The sequence below is a fragment of the Rhinolophus sinicus genome, linkage group LG05 (assembly GCF_036562045.2).
Source record: "Rhinolophus sinicus isolate RSC01 linkage group LG05, ASM3656204v1, whole genome shotgun sequence".
Classification (NCBI taxonomy): domain Eukaryota; kingdom Metazoa; phylum Chordata; class Mammalia; order Chiroptera; family Rhinolophidae; genus Rhinolophus; species Rhinolophus sinicus.
In genome coordinates this window covers 160,900,386-160,917,523 of record NC_133755.1, presented here as the reverse complement: position 1 = coordinate 160,917,523, position 17,138 = coordinate 160,900,386, and the positions used below count along the sequence as shown (strand labels likewise).

General features: G+C 45.6%; 1 protein-coding gene across 10 annotated transcripts in view; it reads left to right on the top strand.

The window, feature by feature from the left end:
* Nucleotides 1-12,053, top strand: part of NHSL1 (NHS like 1) — a 214,780-nt gene extending 202,727 nt beyond the window's left edge. For 7 of the 10 annotated variants that reach the window (XM_074333631.1, XM_074333629.1, XM_019732758.2 and 4 more), the window contains 3 exons: nucleotides 1,193-4,444; nucleotides 4,952-5,084; nucleotides 9,241-12,053. In XM_074333631.1, coding sequence (XP_074189732.1) covers nucleotides 1,193-4,444; nucleotides 4,952-5,084; nucleotides 9,241-9,976 — 4,121 coding nt within the window. In that variant the 3' untranslated portion in view covers nucleotides 9,977-12,053. The remainder of the gene's footprint in view (nucleotides 1-1,192; nucleotides 4,445-4,951; nucleotides 5,085-9,240) is intronic. The other 3 variants (XM_074333632.1, XM_074333630.1, XM_074333634.1) reach the window with 1 other exon arrangement.
* The last annotated feature ends 5,085 nt before the right edge of the window (nucleotides 12,054-17,138 follow it).

The window sequence follows — 17,138 nt, the reverse complement described above, 5'->3', positions numbered from 1 at the left end:
AGGCTTTATCAGGGACAGGTAACATGCAATGGTTGATTTATGTAGGATAGGGAGGGAGTTGTCTGGAATCCCATCATCACCAGTGTCCTTGCCAGGTGAAGTGATGCTGGTGGGTGCTCAACCAACATCGCTCAGCACAGCTCCTGCCTGAGGTATTTCAGGTCCTTGGATGATAACAACAGAGAAAGAACTACAGTGTTGCTACTATTTTTCAAGATTCAATTTGTCCTAATGATTAACATGCATGGATTGATTTTTTTTCTCTGTACACTTTGGGTAGGTTCTTGGCTTCATGATTTTTTTTTAAAGCTTCTGTTCTTTCTTAGGTAGCTTGAAATCGAACTGTTATCTATACTTCAGGTGTTTTCTCGTCTACTTCCCTTCCCTTCTCCACTTGGCCTTCCTTGTGCTTTAAAAAAATAATAATAAAAATACTACTCTCTGTTTAGTTGTAAAGCACAAAGAAATGAATAACCCTGAGTTGAGGAAATGCTCACTGGATCAGTTCCTGCTGCTTTTTCCCTACCAGCACACAACAGATTGCTGTTGAATTTTGAATATCACTGACAGACAGATGATAATGGCTTGAGATGGATAATGAAATGTTTGAAACACAGATGGGCCTGTAAATCATTTTTCTTTTTCTTAGGATTTCCTTCTGACATAAAATTAATGTCATTAACACTGTTTTACACTAATATCCCTCATACATGATATCTCTGTAGCCCTACTGTTGAACTACCACATTCATCTGTCTTTGGGAAGGAGTCCCTCCTTGACCGGTGCTCAATGCAGTCACCTGGCGGTGCCAGTCCACCTTGAAACATTTACTGAAAGGAGGTTCTTTGAGAAGTAAACCTTCAACAGAGCAGTCAGCCTTGATCTCAAAGGGCATGCCTGAGCATTCCATATGCAGCACTGAATCCTATAGGAGGATTTGAAGTCCAAATTAGGAGAAGTACATGAAATCCTAACAAGGGTTTTTATTTTAGGAGCTGTCAGTAACTATTTAAACTCTCACTTAGGTGCCTGCAGAAGAAAAGAAATGTAGATCACATAGAGAAGTTTTTGTTTTGTTTCGTGTTTCGTTTTTTAAGTATAGCACAGTCTGAAGAAGGTGAGGGTACAGGTGATGAACTAAGGTACTGATTTTTATTGGTAGGTAACAAGCCTCTTTCTGCTCTTTCTCCAGCAGCAGGCACTGGCCAAGATGATGTTGGTGGTCCCTTAGCGTACACCACAGACCACTACTCGACACTAGGAAGGCTTGACAGCTATCGGTCTGCTGGGCAGCGCTCAGAAACCAGGGACTCCAGCTGTCAGACCGAGGAAGTGAAAGTCGTACCACCTTCAATGAGAAGAATCAGGGCACAGAAGGGCCAAGGCATCGCTGCCCAGATGAGCCATTTCTCAGGCTCCTCTGGGAACATGTCTGTGCTGAGCGACTCTGCGGGCATTGTGTTCCCTTCTCGCCTCAGCAACGATGCTGCTTTCCACAGTCTCCCACGTTCTGGAGCGAGGGCCAACATGCAGTCCCTTGAGCCACGGCTGGGTGTGCTGGGCCCTGCAGGAGACCTGGATGGCACGTTCCCCTACCAGAGGGGGAACCCACAAGTAGATGAAACCTTAGGACAGTTAGGAGGTGCTTCAAGGACTGGGACACTTTTGAGGCCCAAGTCCCAGGAGCTGAGGCACTTTGAGAGTGAAAACGGAACAAGCCCAGCATGTGTGGTGTCTCCTCATGCGACCTACTCCACCAGCATCATCCCGAATGCCACCCTGTCCTGCTCCTCGGAGGTTATTGTTATTCACACCGCTCAGAGTTCAGGGCAGCTGGACAGTAAAATTACCAGCTCCTCTTCGTACACGAAGATAAAATCCAGAGACCGCCTCCTCTCAAGGCACTCTAGTAAAGATGACCGCCCGTCTCCCAGTGGTGACTGGAATGAGGGTCCCTGCGCCATTGCTTCACAGGCCTTAGTTCCCCATTCCCCCAGTGCAACTACACTCTCGTCCCTCTGTGACTCCGCGAGCTCTCTCAATACCCCAGCAAATCGGGAGAATGGATCCCAAGCTATGGCCTATAACTGTAGAAACACCCTGAGCTTCCCAGCCCACCCCCAGGATGTGGATGGCAAGAGTGAGTCCAGTTATTCAGGAGGCAGGGGCCATGGCAGCGTGGAGCCCTGGGAATACCATGGCCCCGGTAGTGGGCGGGCATCGCCTCTGAAGCCCCATTTGGCAACTCCTGGCTACTCCACTCCAGCAAGTAACACAAGCAGTGGCAGTTTAGACCAAACGTCCAACAAAGATGATGCCAGGTCCCTGTATTCAGAGGACCGTGATGGCTGCTACACATCTGTGCACACCGACTCTGCGCACGGATCTGGGAATCTGTGCAGTAGCAGCAATGGCTTTGGGAACCCCAGGCACAGCGTGGTCAATGTCTTTGACGGAAGAGCTCAGAAGAACCAAGGGGACCGGTCAAATTACCATGACAAATCCCTTTCGAGGAACATCTCTTTGAAGAAAGCGAAGAAGCCTCCCCTGCCACCCTCTAGGACGGACTCTCTGCGCAGGATCCCCAAGAAGAACGCCCAGACTAACGGGCAGGTGCTAAACGAGAGCCTGATCGCCTCGCTCCAGCACTCACTGCAGCTGAACCTCCCCAGCAAGGGCAGCCTCTCGCCCTCCCAGAGCCCCTGCAGTGACTTGGAAGAGCCCTGGCTGCCTCGCTCCCGCAGCCAGAGCACAGTGAGTGCCGGCAGCAGCATGACTTCCGCCACCACCCCCAATGTCTACTCCCTGTGCGGGGTCACCCCGTCGCAGAGCGACACGAGCAGTGTCAAGTCCGAGTATGCAGACCCCTGGGGTTACTACATTGACTACACGGGCCTGCAAGAAGACCCGGGGAACCCTGGTGGGGGCTGTTCAGCCAACAGTGGGGCGCCAGCTGGAAATGGGCCAGTCCGCCATGCCCAAGAGGGATCTAGGGCTGCCATGCCCCAAGTGCCCGGTGGCTCGGTCAAACCAAAGATCACATCCCCAGAGAAGTCACACAGAGTCACTTCTCCATCCAGTGGGTATTCCAGCCAATCGAATACACCCACAGCACTCACCCCCGTGCCTGTGTTTTTAAAATCAATGTCACCAGCAAATGGGAAGGGGAAGAACAAGCCCAAGGTACCAGAAAGGAAGTCCTCTCTGATTTCTTCCGTATCTATCTCCTCTTCATCCACATCCCTTTCTTCTAATACATCTACGGAAGGAAGTGGGACTGTGAAGAAGCTGGATTCAGTGCCAGCCTCTCTTGCTGTTCTTCCTCTCCCTTCTCTTCCGTCTTCGTGTCCTGCTGACAGGTCTCCTTTACTTCCTCCTCCCCCACCTTTGGCAGATTCCCCCGATGGCTCTTCTCTGCCTCAGTCTCCACTTTTCCCCCCTCCACCACCAGAAGCTCTTACTCCTTTCCGTCCCTTCACCAACGCATGCTTTCCTCCTCCCCCCACCACACAGAGCCCCCTTCTTCTGGATTCTTCTGCCTCCTTGCCACACCCTTTATCATCTTTACCCTCCTCAGTTCCCCCACCTGCCCCACCCCTTGACCCCAAGTTGATGAAAGATGCCAGGCCTTCTTTCAAAATGTCTGGCCAGCCAGACTCCTCCCGGGAGGTCTTTAGACAACCTGCTGCCAAGGAGGAGGGCGGCAGACCTCCCATGCCCCTGATAACCACAGAAGCATTGCAGATGGTACAGTTGAGGCCGGTGAAGAAGAACTCAGGAACTGAGGGAGCACTGATATATGAACAAGCATCTCAGGAAAAACTAACTCCAATTGTGCCCCAGTATCATTTGAAGCCATCTGCTCTCCTGAAATCCCGAAATAGCATAAATGAAATGGAGAGTGAAAGCCAGCCTGCCTCCGTGACAAGCTTGCTTCCGACTCCTGCCAAGACCATGAGTCAGGGTCACCAGGACGGTGCAGCCGAGCATGGATGCCCGAGCTCCAGCCTGGGCTGCACAGGGGAGGCGGATGCTGGGCCCAGCCCCGGGACCGTCCCACTCCAGGGAACCCCCGGCCCTTCGCCCAGCAGGAAGCCACCCCCTATTTCCAAGAAGCCCAAATTGTTCCTAGTGGTGCCACCTCCACAGACAGATTTCAAAGTGGAGCCAACAGAGAACGTGAGCGAAGAGGCGCCCAACCCCTCCAGGGGAGAGGCCAGAGAGAATTGTGCAGCCAGGACTGGTTCTGATGAGACCGACTCCGGCAGCTCGGTTCTTGAGGGAGGAGCTGCAGGATTCTCATCCCCAGGCAGAGTGGAAGCCAATGTCCCCATGGTGCAGCCCGATGCCTCGCCAGCCCCCAAGCAGGAGGAGCCAGGCACCGAGAACAGTGCAGCCAGTGGAGGCAATGTGGAGAGCTGTCTGTCTCTGCAGGACCCAGGATGTGAGTGCTTTTCTCTCTTGTTCCCCTCCGACCATATGCAGCTGAGGTAAATAAATAGGGCTGGTGCGTGGTCACGTTCAAAGCCAGCAGTCTGTGGGCTTTCTGTGCTGCCTGCTTCACGCTTAGGTTACCAACTTGGCATTTTATGAATGTTTTTAGAAATTTAGATCTAAGGGTAGAACTTACAGAAGGGCAGAAAATAGAGGGGTGGGGTGGTCTGCAGCAGGCTAGGTATTAAATAGCAGTGAATAATCTCCCTTCTGGAATGCTGCAAAGAAATGTTACCACACAATGTGAGAGATTCGTTAGGAGTTCTAGACTTTAAGAGAAAAGGAGCACGGCTCATGCTCCCTCATCTTTGTAAACTATCCAGCTGCAGACCCCACTGCTGCTGCCTGTAGTTCGCACATTATCAGGGATGACAGGGGAGTGTACTTGGGAGCTTGGCTGAAGACTGAAATTCAAGTCGCTTGAATGTCTTGTGTGTGCCTGCTTGCTTCCTTGTAGTTGGGGTGCCAGAGACCGACATAGCCGGCTGTTCCTCGGAGGCCTTTGACTTCCTTAAGGAAGAAGGGAGTGATGAGGTGATGACCCCCAGCAGACCCCGGACCACGGAAGACCTCTTTGCAGCTATTCACAGGTATCTGAAACTCCTCGTATTTTCATGTACTTTATGAGTCCCCCTTTCCAAATGGTTCCTCAGATTAGTTTTCTTTCTTGAGGTTTCTTCTGTCACTCAATTAGATTTCATTCACTTGATTATTGATCATTTTTTTTAGTGTGTTTCTGTATTTGTATTTCCTCTGACTCTAATTTCTGTTTTACTTTGTTCCACTGATTTTTATGATGATGTGGGGAACAGAGGCTCCATGTGATACCTTCTGGTCAACGCTGCTCCTGCTGGCAAGAGATGCAGTGTTTCAAGCCCTCTTTCTAAGAGTGCTTTATTTTATCATTATTATTATTGTTGTTATTTTCATTTTATAGCAAAACGAGGATGTTGTAGTGTAATTTCTTTGGCTACTTAACTATTGCAATGAGAGTACATCTTTTTTAAGCAGGAGCAAAAGGAATTAAATTTGCTTGTTACTGTATACTGCTAGTGCCATCTACTGGCATCAGAAATTATTGGGTTTAAAAAAAATACATTTCTCAAAATAACTGCCAGACTGTTAGACTTTTTACATGTGGTCACCTTGAAGAGTAAATATGATTTAACACTGAAGTTTTATATATTGCCTCATTTTTCTGGTTGTAAATAGACAAGTACTCTCACAACAGTGTCATTGTAAAAATTGATAAGATTGTGTATGTGCAAGTGTTTTAAGCCATAATTCTATATAAAACCTTCACTTCCTTCCAGACTTCTTTACCACAGTATTTTCACATAACTCTTATGAATACCCTTATGCTTCCAAGGCCTTATCTTGCCCTGAATCAAGGTCCCTTTTTTCCCTCCTGCAACAAAAAATCCTGTAAAATTATTGACTGTGTGTAAAACCTTGTGTCAGGACTGTTTTCCCAGTTCTTGGAATTTAACTGAAAAAACTGTTGCATGAGATGAAAAGCATAGAGCTGTCACTGCCTGCAATTCCTCGTGTAACATATAGGCATCAAACTTGGAGTGGGAGGAACCAAGCTGGGAGATTCAGGTATTATTAGTCAAGAAATATGTCCATTACCTCTTGGCCCTAGTATTGGTATAATATCCCCAAGGGCCACAAAGACTTCACCTTTCACATGGTCTGACTCGTCTCTTTGATCTCATTAGAAATAAAGAGGTAGCTAGTTATCAAGTTGTTTCTCAAAACAGGGAAATGAAAACCACTCTGCGTCCTTTGAAACCAACTTTAGTGACATTTCGAGAGGTTTGCACAGCTGTTTCTAACTCTAACCATGCTAGACACACAATAAGCACTTAATAAATATTTTCTGAATAAAATGAAACCAATTGGTATTTAACTATTGGGAAATTCTTCCAAGACTCGACATCTTTCATTTAGTATGGAATGCACTGGGTTGCTAAACACGCAGGCATATGTACTTATAATAGCAGTCCACAGAGAAGATGTGTTGCCTGGTTGTTCTGTGTACTACATACTGGCCTCAGCGAAATTGCGACATGCTTTGCCTAAAAATGTGCCGAAGCCCTCTTCTACATTTTGTTTTGGCAACCTGCTTAAGGCACTGAAAACAGTGTGGTTTCTCCTACTAGGGAGTTATATCTACTGCAGATGTAGAAATCAGTGGTCTGTATTATTGTGTGTACGCATGATAGCAGGAGAGGCTGAGTAGGGTAGGATTGCAAAGAGAGCAAGACACATGTTTTTTATTTTAGCATTGATAACATATCAGCAGGCATTATAAAAACTCCATCTAAAGTTTGTGATTTTTAGGGCTTTATTTTATATCCCCTTCAATACCTAAGCTAATAATTTAAAATAAAGAATATCTAAATTGAAACACAGCTTTCAAATTTTGTAATGCAAATTACTTCACTTCAGATTTGGAGCCAGATGGAAAATGTAGAACACCAGTTGAGGTGTGAAGTTTTTATATTTATTGAAGTAATTAGTTTTCAAGCCAGTGTTAACTATTTAAGCACTTTTTATAGTCATCTTTTGAAAAAATACACAATACACACAGAATATCTATATATATGTACAAGTATATGGGTGTGTAGATATGCATACATACATACATGCAGAAAATTCAAATGTTTAGATTTAATTCTCATTTTAGGGGGCAGCTGCTCTTGAAAAATGATTATACTTTTATAAATTTCCATCTTTCTTAATTCTGAATCTATGATTAAAGACCATTGCTTTAATCAGTATAGCTGCTCAGCATACCCTCTCCATTGAAAAGCCAAACAAAAATTTATGTCACGAACTAATATGTGCAAAAGTGAGATGAGCAGAGTGCTTTTGGGGAGCAGCCAGTATAAATCATGAAGCCATGTGCCGTAAGTGGAAAGATACTCCACCAGGTCCTAGTTTTTGTTGTCAGCTGTGTGACTTTACTCTTTAGATGTCAGTTACCTTGTCTGCTCAGACCTAACCCATCTAAAGTCTTTTCCAGCTTTAAAATTCTGAGATGTTATCATTTCTATGGTTTCCCTCACTCATTAACTGTATTAACTGCTTTTATTGACAGCTGAGCAGGACCACTGAACCAAAATATCATAGGCCAGGCTGTACAGTCCCAAAAAGGCTGGTGCTACCTCACGTCCGGTTACCCTTCAGCCTCCGAATTGGGTCCTTATCACTTCCTGTCTTCCACTTTGAGGGCTTATTTTGGGCCAGAGGCATGGAGCGCACCAAGCCCAGGACAGCCATCATGGCACTTCCTCGCCTGTGCCTTGCTCTGCAGCCATGTACAAACAGCACTGAAGCCTGACCTGGTGGCAGGAAGGGAGAATTATATTTCCCTAAATGACACTCAGAGGTTTGTTAAGTACCTACTCTGCGCCTGACACTTTATGGCTGTCATTGCATTCATCTTTATTCATCAACTGAGCTGTGTACTGTTTTTCCCCCTTTCCAGGTAGGAAACAGGGTCAGAAACTTGAAGTTGCCCAAGGTAACTGATCAGATACTTTAGCAGTGGGATTTAACCCAGGTCTACATGACTGCAGGGTTTCTTTATCACATCGAATCCTCACAAACCTATGAGGTTGATACCGTCATCCCCATTTTATAAGTATGAAAACTGAGGTGCAGTATAGATGAGTAACTGGTCCACGGTGACACTGCTAGAAGTTGGTAGTGCTCAGATTCAACTCTTAATCTGTATGTACAGGCAGTATCCCCTCAGCCGTTCCCTGCTGCATATCCTGGAAGTTTCCAGCAGAAAAAGATACACCCACACGTTCATTTTACTAAATGTACCAAGTTTCCTTAAAGCCAGTCCACCTGTGTGTCGCTAAGAGACTCCTTGCAAACTGAGTTGTTATTATGAAAAGGCCAGCGAGGGGCCACTTTGCTCATTTGCTTTATTATTTCTGATTCACTCTCGGCAGAAAACACATTGAACAGGGAGGTTCTGAGAGCCTAAGGACAAGAAATACCCCCAGGAAACATTTTACTTTCCGAGAAGACCCCTCCTCTTTCACACTGGGCTCACATCCCTCACATTTTGTTGATCAGCTCGACGTTCTCTGGTATCAGTCAGGAAACGAGACCTGGTGTGGAAGGTTCACTCTTGTTTTCTGGACAATGGGACCTCCAGGAGTTGACATACGGTCCAGCAAGAGCCACGGAAGACTGGTTTTATGTCAGACTCTAGAGTGACTGAGAATGTAAAGTTGTAGAGTTGTCCTAGAACCTGTCTCCGTAGAGGGGATATTCTGGGAGTTGGCATACCTCTTAGGCCTGTTCAAGTACCAACACCAAATGAGAAAAGGAAAAGGAGAAAGAAAGGGTGGCCGGCACTGTGAAACGCACTCAGGATCAGTCCAATACAGGTTGATGACATTCTAAAAATGGCAGTTATTAAAAATTTTAGAAATGGTTCTATTCAAAGGAAGTTAAAATGTTGTCTGAAATATGTTTCAGAATAATCCAGTGAGTGTGGAGATAAAAGAAGGGTGGCCATAAGTTAATAATTATCATAGCTGGGTCATGGGCACACATGGTAATACAAGGAACTATTCTTTTTGCCTGGGTGTTTGGAAGTTTACATAGTAAAAATAATAGACGGTGACTAAACATGCAGTGAGCGAAGCAGGGTAGTCGTGGCTGATATCCAGTGGCCCATTGGGAATTAACCTTTATCTTAATGTTATTAAATCTCAGATCCAAGAGGAAAGTCCTTGGCCGTAAAGATTCAGATGACGATCATACCCGAAACCATTCTCCCTCCCCACCAGTGACACCCACTGGTGCTGCCCCCAGCCTGGCCTCCCCAAAGCAAGTGGGATCCATCCAGAGAAGTGTCCGTAAGAGCAGCACCAGCAGCGACAACTTCAAAGCTCTGCTGCTGAAAAAGGGGAGTCGGTCAGACACCAGTGCCCGCATGTCCGCGGCCGAGATGCTCAAGAACACAGACCCTAGATTGCAGAGGTCAAGGTCGGAGCCCTCGCCAGACACTCCCGACAGCCCGTCCAGCTGCTCCCCGAGCAAGAGCAGAAGGGCCCAGGAGGAGTGGGCCAAGAACGAAGGCTTGATGCCTCGGAGCCTGTCCTTTTCCGGCCCCAGGTATGGCCGCAGCCGAACGCCGCCATCTGCCGCCAGCAGCAGGTACAGCATGAGGAACCGGATCCAGAGCAGCCCCATGACTGTCATCTCGGAAGGCGAAGGGGAAGCCACGGAGCCTGTGGACAACAGGGCTCGCTGCGCCCTGGGTGCTGCAAGGGGGTGTTCACTGGATGGACTGGCAGGGGAGGAATCGGTCGAGGGCCCCCTGCTGTGTGGCAGGGAGCCCGCTGCCTTGCTGCAGGCGCAGGCCGCTGACCCCACGGATGGAACCGCCAGGGCTGAGGGCAGGGAGCCATTGGAACAGTGCAGAGGCCCTCTGAGGGGTGAAAGTTAGGGACCAGAAAGGGAATCTCCCAGGTGACATGGGGGAGATGCACGACACATCACTCTAGGAAGCCTGAGGGGTCCCTTTTCCTGCTGTGCCCATGGAGCCCACTCAGTATTTGTGCTGTGGGCCCAGGTACTGCCAGCCCTGCAGTGGAAGAGGGACTCACTTGGCACTCGCCCTGTGGCTTAAAAGCAAGTTGAAGCTTAACTTCTGAAAGTGCTTCCTGGGGAAGATTTTTGTTTGTTTCTTTTTGCTAAATTGCTGGGGAGTGCGGACAGGTGTGTGTGAGTGTGTGCGCATTTTGAACACTTTTTATGTTAAAAAAAAAATACACACACACAACATGTACAGAAATAGGAGGAAAAAAAGTTAAGCTAGGTGGAGTAATGGAGGCTTCTGGACTAGGTGGTAATTGCTTTAAAAGTATGTTGATGGAAATCAGTGAGTTCCAGAAGACACAGGACCATTACTCTAAGAAGAGGTGGTCGATTCGCTGGTTCTGAGTGCACAGAACACGTGGGTATATGCACAGGTGTGCTTGGGAGGTGAGCCAGGCCGTGGGTAACCCCAAAAGTTGGGAAAGGGCTAAGTGACTAATTGGTTCAGGTACTTTTTCCTGGGGGAAAAAAGGCTTTTCTTTTTTTTTTTCTTCTTTTTTTTGTAAAAATGACAAACGTGGAAGTGGCAATGCTATTAACTGGGAACATGCTGCTGTGCAGCCACAGACACACCATTTTTAGCCTGGGTTTTAGACATGTGGGTGATTTTTTAAATGAATTTTCTCCTTGAGTAGCAGCGCAGACCTTCTTTGAGAACTGAGATGATGCTGGGCACATCCAGAGAGGGTAAGCGAGAGGAGAGAAGGGACGAGGAGTGAGTGATACACTGCTGGGATTTGTTTCCTGTTTATTAAATAAAATTATTTTTCAGAAATAAATTTGAAAACTTGCACTACAGAACTGTGGGTGGAGCTTTTCCTTTTACAACCATTTTTACCAGAGTTTAAACTTCCATTTGGCAATTTCTTATCATTTGAAATGTCAACATTTGCTAACTTTTGGATATCTTTTTGGTTACACCAAAGAAAAAGTTACAACTATTTTTCCTTGAACTGCCTGCAGTATCATGTCCTCATTTAGAAAGGTTTATCAAAAGCTATTATATAATATCTTACTTTGAAGAAAATGCTGAATAGCTCTTATTAGTCAAATAAACTGATAAAAATTGGCAAGGCTTGGCTATTAATTAGCCCTGGGAAATGAGTTTTTAGATTAAAAAGATTTTTTGCATCATTTGGTTTATGTGTTTTTATATTTTTTATAAATAATTGTTGGGTAATTACCTTCTAACCTTCTCCAGTTAGAATTGTAACACTTTTAGACCTGGGAAAAAGTGTGTGTCAAGTATTTATTTTTATGTCATATTCTTGTGACCCCTTCCCCCACTTCTTCCCAACTGCTGTGTACTTGATTTATTGGTTAAATAAAATCAGAATCTTGTCTTCTTCCTTAGAGGGACCTAAAATGACAATACTGAGGTCCTTGGATTAAATACCATGCAGCTGCCTGTTGTCACCTTTTCTGGCAGATGATATGAAAATATCACCTAACAGTTTGCATATGCCAAATCATTGCAAGGTTTATGCAGTAAATCTTCAGGTACCCATTTTAGACACATCTTTGAGACAAAAACAAAACTAAAGAATTAAGCCTCCTTCCATTCTCTGAAGAAAACAAAACACTTTTTTCACACAACCAGAAATCAATACCTGACATTTGGCCAAAGGCAAAGGACTTTGGGAGTAATTGCCTACTACATTGGGCACAAGGATTTTTTTCTTTTAAATTTTAGAAAAGTGACGTTGGTTTTTGAATATGAAATCTTCTCATAGCTACCTAAAAAATGATTAGAATGTACATGGATATCAGACAACTTTAACTTAATATGCAAATCATATTTGTTGAAGGTAAGATTAAGTAACATCAAAACTAATTATAAAACTTTTTAAAAAATTTTTAAAGGAAAAATATATTAGGTTTTTAAATTTGCTTTGAATAAAACAATTGTAAGTATCTGAAACTTATTTCTTTTTGTTTGTACATGCATATTTAAATAATGAGGTAGGTTGTCGCATCCAGCGCAACACGGGCAGTGAGAGAACGAGAAGGGGCGGCAAAGGGTTAAGAAAGAAACAGAAATCAAGAAAGTTTTGAAACGGGCCAAGGGTCTCCCAGCCTCAAAGGGCTGAGAGCCCAGAATCAGGCCACCTTGTGGCTTTTATTGATGCACATACAAGGAAGTAGCATTGTTTTTACTGCGTCTGTGAGTCTCATACACCGTACCAGGAAACTGGTTAAACCAATCACCCTTGCCTGTCGAAAGTCCCATGATGTATAAATAATTATTGTTTGGACCTCCCCAGGGGACAAAACCTTTATGTTGAAAACTTACTGAGATGGAGAACTGATGTTATCACATCTGGAATCTCTTCCCAAGCAGGTTGTGGGAAGGGATACAGCCACAGAGGCAGAAGCTCTCCTTAGACGGGGGAAGGTGGGGGGCTGTGCCCACCTCTATCAACCCCGTGAGTTCTGGTGGTCACCACACGACTGTGCCTGTCTTAGGTCGTTCCTTTCTTGAGGAATCTTACCCGTCATTGGCTAGCCAGCCATCCTTTGGGGCCAAACAAGGAGATAGCATAAAGGTGAAGCAATGTCCCTGAAAGGAACAGTCTCACAGAGTCTTCTTTCTTTTTAGGGGTAGGTACGAGGGGACAGACCGGCATGCTGCTGTGTGACAACAGTAGGTCTCCTTGTACAGAGCTGTTGCATTCTTTGCTGGATGCAAACAGAACAGCAGCGAAGACCCCAAGGTACTTGTGGGAGGTGGGACCCAACAGAGGAGATAGAACATCCCAGATACTGTGGATGGTGCCATCTTAAAGGACATAGGAAAAACAACTCTAAATGATGTCCAGTGGGCTTTTTAATAAAATGCAAATAATGCATTGACTGATTATTCAGATGATGTGACATGTGGAGAGATGCAAGAACTTTTTCCAGGCATGGATGAAATATAGGGAACAAGCATCTAGACTCGTTCTTGAATCATGTGGCATCTTTAGCTTTGTTACTCTGTTCTTCTGTGGGGGCTAGCTACTGTTAACAGATCACAATCATATTTAAAAATTTAACGAGGGTAGACTGGATGACCCTTTTGCAGAAAAATTGCAGATTTTTTTTCTTGAAGCTGCCTTTCAGTGTCAGCCCTGAGAGAGCGTGTAATGCAGCTGCTTTCCATTTTCAGCTTGCACCCACATAGTAAGCCAACTCATCCATAAACCTAGGTCAGGCTTTTCCCTCTTCAGCTGATCATACAGGTCCTCCAAACCACCATAGGGAAGGAGAGGTGTGGGTGCAACCATGATGACGTGGTTTGGGCCACCTGCTCATGCAGCTTGCTTATGTACTCTGCTCGTGACTGCTCCTGGAGGTACATTTCCATCTTAGGATGGACCGCTACTGGTCTTACCACAGTTACGACTTGGTTCTGACAGGTCCTAGTTAAGATGAGCAGTTCTTGAATATATCAATCACTCAGTGTCTCGTGGTTCCATCTTTATCAGGGCTCAGTAGTACACTAGAAGCTGTTTTTCTAAAAGCATGTAATTCTCTCCCAGGGACCTGCATTGTGATTTTTCCCATTGAGTCTTGTCGTGAATTCCACACTGCGTTGTTTTTTTTTAACCAGTGACACCTGTAATACCATAGGATCTGCCAGATCACATGGTCCACATTGCTAATTCCTTCATATCTGTCACTTCTGGGCCTGTTTCTAATGATTGTTTCACTTCCCCCACCCCCTTATTATGGGCCATATTTTTCTAGTAAATTTTTATTGGATGTTGGGAATTGTGATTGTAAGGTTGTTTGTTATGATGTATTCCTTCAAACAGAATTGGGCTTTCTTCTGGTGCACAGCCAAGTTTCTTGGAATTAATTTGGTCCTCTCAAGTCTTGCTTTTAAGTTTTGTTAGGGGAGGTCCAGAGAAGCTTTTGGCTTACAAACAATTCAGCCTCACTCCTAAGGCAATACCTTTTTTTTTTTTTTTTAAGATTTTATTGGGGAAGAGGAACAGGACTTTATTGGGGAACAGTGTGTACTTCCAGGGCTTTTTCCAAGTCAAGTTGTTGTCCTTTCAATCTTAGTTGTGGAGGGCGCAGCTTAGCTCCAGGTCCAGTTGCCGTTATTAGTTGCAGGGGGCACAGCCCACCATCCCTTGTGGGAGTCGAACTGGCAACCTCTTAGTTGAGAGGACAGGCTCCAACAAACTGAGCCTTCCGGGAGCTCAGTGGCAGCTCAGCTCAAGGTGCTGTGTTCAATCTTAGTTACTGGGGGCGCAGCCTACCATCCCTTGTGGGAGTTGAGGAATCGAACCGGCAGCCTTGTGGTTGAGAGCCCACTGGCCCATGTGAGAATCAAACCGGCAGCCTTCGGTGTTAGGAGCATGGAGTTCCAACTGCCTGAACCACCGGGCCGGCCAAGGCAATACCGTTTTGAGGGCTCTACCTGATGCCCCATGCATTGTGGGTTATTTCCACTCTTGCCAATGGCAACAGAAGCTATTCCAAGTCTCATATAAAATCTGTGAGTCATTTGTTCTACTACTTTACAGTTCATTTCTTGGCTTGGGTAGTTTCTGACACCTTCACAGATAAGTGCTCAGCCAAGGACTCAAGGAGACTCACTAGATCTATAGCGCTCTCTGTGTATGTTTCTTCCTCCTTTCTTTTATGTTGTGCAACAAAGTACCCACCTTGACCTCCTCTAACATTGATTTCTGTCTTTTCAACTCAGTGACACCAATGGTCACTGTTTTGCTTTCCCCTCGCTGCTTTGCTGCCTAGAAACTGGCTCCAAACCATAAGCTTGAACAATCATTGAATTCGCCTTTTTTCCTTTCAATGTCTGGTTCCTGTTTTCCCATCACGGCCAGCAGTGCATTCATTCCTCTGTACCACTATGCCATTCCAAAGCTTTAATAATTCGACAGCCTTCTTGTGCTAGGTGCTGTCTATGCCAGGGACGGAGGCCTCATAACCAGCCAGGCAGTGAGCGACCCAATCTCCAAGTGTTGTCTGCTCCCCATGATCTTGGGTCACTCTGATCCCCGTTGTGCTAATTTGATGCAGAGGTACAGTTAGGAGCATAAAAGATGTGTAGCAAAGTAGTACCTCTGGAAGGAAAAGGGAAAAGCAGGATTTAGGTTGGTGGGGGAGGGGGGCTGTCAACTGCATTCTGCATTACAGATCTGAAAAGGTCTCTGCCAGCCCACTAGGGAGCTCCAGAGCAGACACTATTTATTAGAATGGTCCTGAGTCAGGCAGAAATCACTGGGTCCTTGTTCTACTACCGCGCTTAGTCTTTGGTTGGAAGATGCTAAGAAAGAGCATGCTGTCAGCTCCCATGGCCTTGCTCAGTCATAGGCTATGTACTCCCCTGAGAATAGTGTGTCCTTATCTTGAAATCTGCAGTGGACCCTGAAGAAAGTGACAGCTGGAGACATCAACTAACCACACCTCTCAGAGCTGGGCAGCTAGTCCTTTCTTAAAGCTCGAGCTGAGTGGCACAGCCCCATATGCTTTCCTGTCAAGGCTCCAAATCCCAGAGAAGAAATGAGTGTGCTTTGGCCACAGTAACAAGTGAGTACCAGAAACCATCAATGCCAACTTCGCATCATTAACCTCGCCTCTAAACCAGGCTCCTAGATCCTGCTAATCTGCCGCGTCCTCACTCTGGTAACCACACCTCCATAACCGAAGCTCAAAATCAATGCCTAAGTGCTTCTGAATGTCCACTCATCCTTGAACTCTATGCTTCCTAGGTCCTGTGCACAGTCAGCAGTTTTCTTTGTCCAGGAAGACTGTGACAGCAAGCAGTACACGCAGCTTTTTGTTCCGGGTGCTGAACATGGCCTCTTCCTCTGACGTCACCTCTGCCCAGGATTCTCCCCTCTTCCCCCCCCCCCCGCCCTCCCCCCAGGCTATCATCTGACTGGCTCCTCAGTATTCAAGTTGCAAAATCTTTTCCACAGAGAGGCCTTGCCTGACGCTCGCTACGTGACATGCTCTAACCACACTGCCGCATCACACTCCACCCCACTGCCCCATTTCATTTGGACTCTCACTCTCTAGAATGGAAACACTGTGACGTCAGCAGCCTTATCTGTCCTGCTCACTGCTGTCTTCTCAGCTGGAAGGTGGATACATAGAAGAGTGAAAGACATTGGATTTGACTAGAGAGCATTTCTGCTCAGCACCATATCCCAGCCCCCGGAACATGATTTACTTTAGAATAAATGACATTTCAGTGAAATGTTTAGGGAGAAAACAAGATCTTTGGGGAGTTTAAGTGATGACTAGAAAGGAATGGATGAATGTACTGAATTTAAATCAATTGTTTCCAGATTTTTAAGAACATGATTTTATGAAAAATTGACCCACAAATGTGTATGGCTCTGTAGAAAGCAAAGAGGTGGGTGAGGCTGCCCACCTTAATTCTGTGTCATGGTCCGTGAGATGCCTCCTTATAACCTAGCGCTCCAAGGAAGCCCTTGGACAATTTTTTCCAGAGAAATTGGATAATCAAGCACGGGAATTACTGTCCTATATACAGGTCTAGGTGGAATTGGGATGTGATTTTGGGGGGTGGGTGATAGGCAGAATCTGAGCCTATTGGTAAGCAGAGTGATTGGAGCATGTAGAGAGGGAGAGCTTGGAGGGGAGGGGAAAGGAGGTGAGAGGACAGGAGCAAATGGATGGAGCAAGAATTTACAGGAAAGGTGGAAGGTTTAGCCTTAGAAAAAGAGTCTAGACGTGACTTTCCCAGAGAAAAGAGAAGAAAAATCTCAAAAGAAATGTGGACATGAGGGATATTTTGTAATCAGTGCCAGCCACATAATTAAAATAACTGATTCAATGCCATAAGAAATACTCTCTGGATCAATTCAGGGCTGAAAAATGTTTTAGTTTATGGTTTATGGAAGAGGAGGGGAAAATGGGATATCCTGGACTTGAAAGTACAAAATTGATTGTTTCATTGAACATATTTCATATTACAACTAAATCTTGGTAACTAGAAGTATGCTTCTGTCATTTAAAATGGGATA